This window comes from Corvus brachyrhynchos, unplaced genomic scaffold, assembly GCF_000691975.1.
Source record: "Corvus brachyrhynchos isolate BGI_N302 unplaced genomic scaffold, ASM69197v1 scaffold2266, whole genome shotgun sequence".
Lineage (NCBI taxonomy): Eukaryota > Metazoa > Chordata > Aves > Passeriformes > Corvidae > Corvus > Corvus brachyrhynchos.
The window spans coordinates 36564-42421 of NW_008238429.1; the positions used below are offsets into that span (position 1 = coordinate 36564).

A 5858-nucleotide genomic window follows, 5' to 3' on the forward strand; every position below is an offset into this window, starting at 1 on the left:
GATCTGTTCTGCCTCACTCCTCTGTGCTCACCTTTACAGTGAGCTTATGGTTAGGAATGTCCCTCACAGAGAATGCACAGCAGAGTCTGGAAGTCCTGATTCAGGGACTCACATTCCATGTCCCCCACTGATCCAAGCACACACCTACTCTGCCCTTGTGCTTTGGGGTTCACTGTGTCTCAGCTGCTCTGCAATGTGCTGGACACATTCTGCAGCTGGATCTCTTACTATGAACCACAAGCTCCAGGTCTATGTGTGCTCCAAGGAAACTGCTACCACCTCTGGCAACATTGCCTGACCTCTTTGGGATGCATGGGGTTGCACTTCTTCCTGATGGTCCCAGCCAAGGGCATTCTTGTCCTGACGATCCCTCTGGACCCCAAACTTCCCACCAAAGCCCACAGAATAGTCTTCAGCCACAGGGATCCAGGTCAGAGCATGGAAGAGAAGAGACAAGGGAGGGAAGGAGACAAGTGGCAGCAGTGTGAGTTCAGGCTTTTCTCACAGGTTTTCTGTGCCCAGGACTCAGACATGGAACAAGGCCAGATTTCCCCACTGGTGCTGCAGCAACAGCCCTCCCTCCTCCCTGGGATAGGTCTGCTGCTATTAGCACCTGCCTGGGCTTCCCCTTCACCCTTCCTTTGGTGATATGCTGTCCAAGAGATCCCTATGCCCACAGAACTCTTCTGCTCCTCTTCCTTTAGCCTGAACTCTTTCCAGAAGCCATGCACTGTGCAATGGCTTTCCTCACCTGACCCATTCCCAACAGCTCCCTGTAGCTCTTCCACCATTCTTGCAGCAGATTGCAAAAGCCCTGCACAGTGCCCCATAGTCCCAGCGGGCAGTCCCCAGCTCCAGCCCTGCTCCCTGCCCTCAGCTGGCTCCCCCACCTCCCCCACCTCCTCCAGCAACCCCAGCCCCTCCAGCTCATCCAGCTCCCTCAGTTTCCTCTGCTCCCCCAGATCTCCCACCTCACCCAGCTTCCCCAGCTCACCTGGCTGCTGTGGCTCACCTTTCTGAGAGTCATGCTTCTCTGCCTGGCTCTTGTAGTCAAATCCCACAGCTGCTTTGTCCACCTTATCCCTCTCCACTCCATAACGGCCACCAAAGCCCTTGGAGTAATCTGAAGTGGTGTATGGAGTCAAATGCTGCCCCCAGCATGGGGCTGGTGAGGAGAGGATGGGGAGCAGCACTGGGAAGGGCCACCAGGGAGAAGGGATGGCAGCAAGGATTATGGAAAACACCATAGAAAGTGAAGGGTTGGAGGGGACAGAGTGGATGGCAGGGAGCACCACAGACGAGAGCCCATAGGAATGGGGGCCCAAGGCAAATGTGGGTCAGGGCACCAGGAGACACAGCAGGCCAGGAGGAAAGGAAGAAAATGGACATGCCAAGGACAGTGGGAGATCTGCCACCCACGAAGGCAAAGCCAAGCAGGACTTGGGCACTGACAGCTGGGGCATCACTCCCTAACCCACCTCCAGAGCCAGGATTTCAGCCTGTGGTCTGCCAGCCTTGGGAAAGTGCTGTAAGTACACTGAGCCTGGGAAGTACAAGAATAGCAAAAGGGCTTACGTTTGCTATAGTGGAATCTCAGCTTCCACAAGGAAGCACCTGACCCTGGGGACTGCCACCAAGGCTGAACCCTCCTTTCTGCAGACATGCTCCCACTCTTCTCACTGGCACGTTTGCCATTGTGTGAGAGCACATCACGGTTGCCTTGTGCCTCTCCTTTTTCCATCTCCAAACTAGCGATCCATTAATGACTTCAGCCATGTTCAGCTGTTTTCTAAGGACCACCTGGTTATTACTGGCTGATTCCTGAGACATTTCAGCCTTCATCCTGACTCCTGGCTATACAGACTCCTCCTTTTAGACACCTGCCTGCTTGGTGTCTAAATCCTGCCCTTCAGGAGTAAATTGGAGTCGCTTCTCCCTGGTCCCTGACACAATTCTCACAGGTCTGCATTTCATGGGACTGAGCTGAGGTGTCTCCAAGAACTTCAGCTGTACCAATCCATGGAGGCTATGATCTAGAGAAACATGCATAAGAACATTATGTATTCCAGAATGGATTTCTGCTACACAGAAGCTCAGTTACTTAACCTGTAAGTCCCAAAATTTCTTAAACTTATTGTGACTAAACTATTATCTACCTATGGGGCTGTTATGAAATGGATCTTTAAGAGAGCTGTTTTCAGTAAACACAGATTTTATGACTGTTACCTTGCTGCTAGAGCTTCCAGTATGGACACTTTTTTATGAAAAGCAATCCAAACACCCTATTTCTGACATTTCCATTTCCTGTGCAATTTCTGTGGCTTCACACAGCCTGATGAATTTCTATGTCTACAAGAATATGTTAATGGAGCACAACTGCACGTGATTCATTATTTTAAGATCAACCAAGAATGCCTCAAACCATTTTCCCTCTTTTAGAGTTTCCTTTTAAATGAATCTGATTCGATTCTTTCCTTGGTAATGCAGTATTCCTCGCATTTACCTCAAAGAGCAACAGACTGTGGGGTATGCCCAGCCCCTGCCCTGGAGGGACATCTGCTGAGATAAGGAGATTGCTTACCCTGCCAGCAAGACTCCCTGGAAAGGCAACCACTTTTCAGCTACGTTGAGAAGACAGAGCCAGAAGCCTCTGGGAGACCCCATGCAGATCCTTTGTAACCCATTGGCCTTTACCCTCTGACACCCACCCCCTGTATCCCTATAAAGCCAGCCCTCTACCCTTGCGAGGGCAGAGAGAAGCCCGTCACTGGCCTTCCCTTCCCCAGGTATGGACGAATAAAGCTGCCTCGTGCGGAACAGCTACACGGGCCTCTCGTCTCTCCCTCTCCCTGGTCTGGCCTGGAGGCTGCCCTGTAGAGCTGAGCTGGAACCACGAGCTGAAAATCACTAAGAGCTGACAGCTTCTCTGCACGGGACCTGGGAAGACGATCCTCCATGGGACCATCTCTCTGGACTGGTCACAGCGTCCTGGGTCAGAGCTACTGACCCCACACCAGCTGCCTTAACAGACTGCCCTCTCATCAGAGATGAGATCTCATCTCAGAGATGCCCTCTCATCTTCTCTTGGGTGCAGAATATTTAAAATACCCTTAGTTTCAATTCTTGCACTGTTTGTTGAATTATCTGCAGAATTCTGCAGAAGTTTGGATGCTCTGTAGGGTTTTGTTTTCATACCCATTGTTGTACCTTTTCCTTACAGGGCTGCTTTTGCAGCAGTCACTTCTCAAGTGCTACAGTGCTTGGGCTTCCTCTGGAGCAGTTCTAAGAAAGGCTTTGAGAGGACAGGGAGCACCAGCCATCCATTGTAAGGTGGGGGTGTCTCCTCTGCTCAGCCAGGATAGGGCTTCCATCAAAGCAAAGCACAGAGACAAGCAGGATGTACAGTATGAGGATGGTGACAGGACAGCGGGGAATGGGGCCACAAGGGTGATGGACTGGGAACAGGAATCTGAAACAAGAGACAGGAGATTGTGCCACAGCCAACAGCACGGGATACTGGGAACAGAAGAGAAGCTGGGCAAAGGGTCAAGGGGCCACATGCGCTCGTGGACTTGCCTTTCTGGGACGAGTGTTTCTCCACCTCACCCTTGTATTCAAAGCCCAGTGCTGACTGGAACAAGAAGGGGAGGACTGTCAGTCATCCTGAGGGCCAAGATGGATCTCAGTCTCCCTCCCCTGGGGCCAGGCTGTTACCAGCTCCCTGTCTTGTGCTGCAGAGTGCAGGGGCAAACACCACAGCCCCCCAGGACAAACAGTGTTCTGCCTGGATGGGACAGGCCCACCACATCAATGCACACCAGTTATCTCCACAGGTGCCCCACACTGTGTCATCGGCCACTGGCCCGCACACAGGTGAGCTGTTCTTCAGAGAGACCACAGCACACGGCACACCCTGCACACCCCGAGCTTTGAAAATTGAGCCACAGTCTGGCATGCAGCAGTGCTCTAGGCCACAGGCACATATTTCAGCTGCACTGTCCAACACACCTTGTCAGCTCGGTCCCGCTGGACTCCAAACTTGCCGCCAAAGCCCTGGGCTGCATCCGTCTGGGAGGAGTGCTTTCCAACATCAGCAATGTACTCGTGTCCTACTGCGCACTGAGAGGAGAGACAGTATGACATGAGCATCCATGGTGGACAGACAGAGATCCACGTGCTTCTACATGCTGCTGACACGCTCGTAGCCACGGGGTAACAGGTCCAAGCTGACTGTGCCGACGGTGGCCATGCTCTCCACGTGCCCTTTGCCAGCACAGCTCTGCTCTGAGGCCTGGGAGGAGCCTCAAGGGCTATCATCTCACAAACCATCCCCACTGCCAGCTCACTAAGCAAAGTGCGGGCAAAGCAAAGTCAAATACCAGCTGCTCTCAAGTGCTGGTGGAGTTGCATGGTGGATAATCACAGGGGAAAGAAGAGAAAAGTGCAGATAGGCACACACAACTGAGAACTCCAGGCAGAGATCTGGCACCCGTTCCCCATTTCTTCATCTGACAGTGACGGCCAGCAAACCTGGCCACAGGCCAGGCCAGGATTCTGCTCTCCGTGCTGGAGATGCTGTGGCCAGAAACCACAGATACTCTATGCCAAAATGGAACAGCTGTGCTCAGACTCTGCCAGACCAGACTGAGGGTGTTTTTGTTGAGCAACTTCTTGGCCTTTGTCCAGTTGCACCAGGATGCTGCAAATGTTCAGCTTCTGCCCCTTCTCCTGAGGAGTGTGTGCAGTTCCTGACTACAACACCTCTGGCAGGGAGAGCAGGGAATTTTTCAGGACAGTCTGTTTCTCACCCTGCCATCCTGGTATTGTTCAATCCCACAGTGACCACACCCACTGAACTCTACTGAAATTGAACCATCTCACTTCTGAAAAAGAAGTATTAAATGCTGAAAGGTGCAGGAAGAAGCATTATGATGATGATCATCACAAAACATAGACAGGATCTGATGTCGAAGGCTTTATCTCAGGGAGATATGAGGTCTGTAATGCAGAATTTGAGAAGGGAATTACTATACATTAGTTCTACAAGCACAAATAGGGAGGCACCAGATTTAATTGTTATGCAGCAGGCTTGAACAGCCACAGAAAGTCCTTCACAGCTAAAGGCAGCATTGCAAAGAAGTTGTAGAGATGAGTTATACAAATGAATTCAAACAGATCCTGGATACAGATTATGGGCTAGCTGGACATGTGTGAATCTGTGCAGCCATGCAAACTCTCCATTCTCTCCCTTCAGGGTCAGGCCAGAAAACAGGGATGCCCCTTCCTTTATGAGAAAAGCACTTTTCCACTGAGGCTCAAGGAAGCCTTCCGCAGCTGTTACCTTATCCATTCGGTCTCGCTCTGTTCCAAATTTTCCCCCATAGCCATAGGATGCCTTGGGGCCAGTCTCCAGCTCCTTCTTCTTGATGACCTCATGTTCCTCTGATACCTTGTTCCTCAGCTCATGGATGCTGGAGACAGAGACAGGGCAGGTCAGCGTGGGATTTTGCAGAGCCATGCAGCTGGCTGGAGCACCCCTGTGCCCCTGCACCAGCCAAAGCCCAGCACACAGCAGGACACGCACGCAGGACCAGCTGCCCCCGTGTGCCTGCGCTGGGCTCCCCTGGGTGCCAGCCACACACGCGGCCACCGTGCCTGAGAGGGCAGCCCGGCGCCTGGCAAGGGACCAGAGTAATGGGCTCAGGGGGACATCCAGCCCCCCTCCTGCGGCCCTGTTCAGGGCTACACCCCGACTTTCTCGGAATCCCACACCTTCCTTTTTCTGAGTGCTGCACTGGACACACTGCAGGGCCGCGCTGGGCTGTCCCGAGGGAGCAGGGAAGGAACAAGAAGCATTT

General features: G+C 52.5%; 1 protein-coding gene across 3 annotated transcripts in view; it reads right to left on the bottom strand.

The window, feature by feature from the left end:
- The window catches only part of LOC103617103 (src substrate protein p85-like), a 21005-nt gene that overhangs the window by 11301 nt on the left and 3846 nt on the right, over nucleotides 1-5858 (bottom strand). For all 3 annotated transcript variants that reach the window (XM_017736433.1, XM_017736432.1, XM_017736434.1), the window contains exons 2-6: nucleotides 5342-5471; nucleotides 4009-4119; nucleotides 3577-3631; nucleotides 1013-1123; nucleotides 300-410 (exon numbers count right to left, since the gene is read on the bottom strand). In XM_017736433.1, the coding sequence (XP_017591922.1) occupies nucleotides 300-410; nucleotides 1013-1123; nucleotides 3577-3631; nucleotides 4009-4119; nucleotides 5342-5350 (397 nt within the window). In that variant the 5' untranslated portion in view covers nucleotides 5351-5471. The remainder of the gene's footprint in view (nucleotides 1-299; nucleotides 411-1012; nucleotides 1124-3576; nucleotides 3632-4008; nucleotides 4120-5341; nucleotides 5472-5858) is intronic.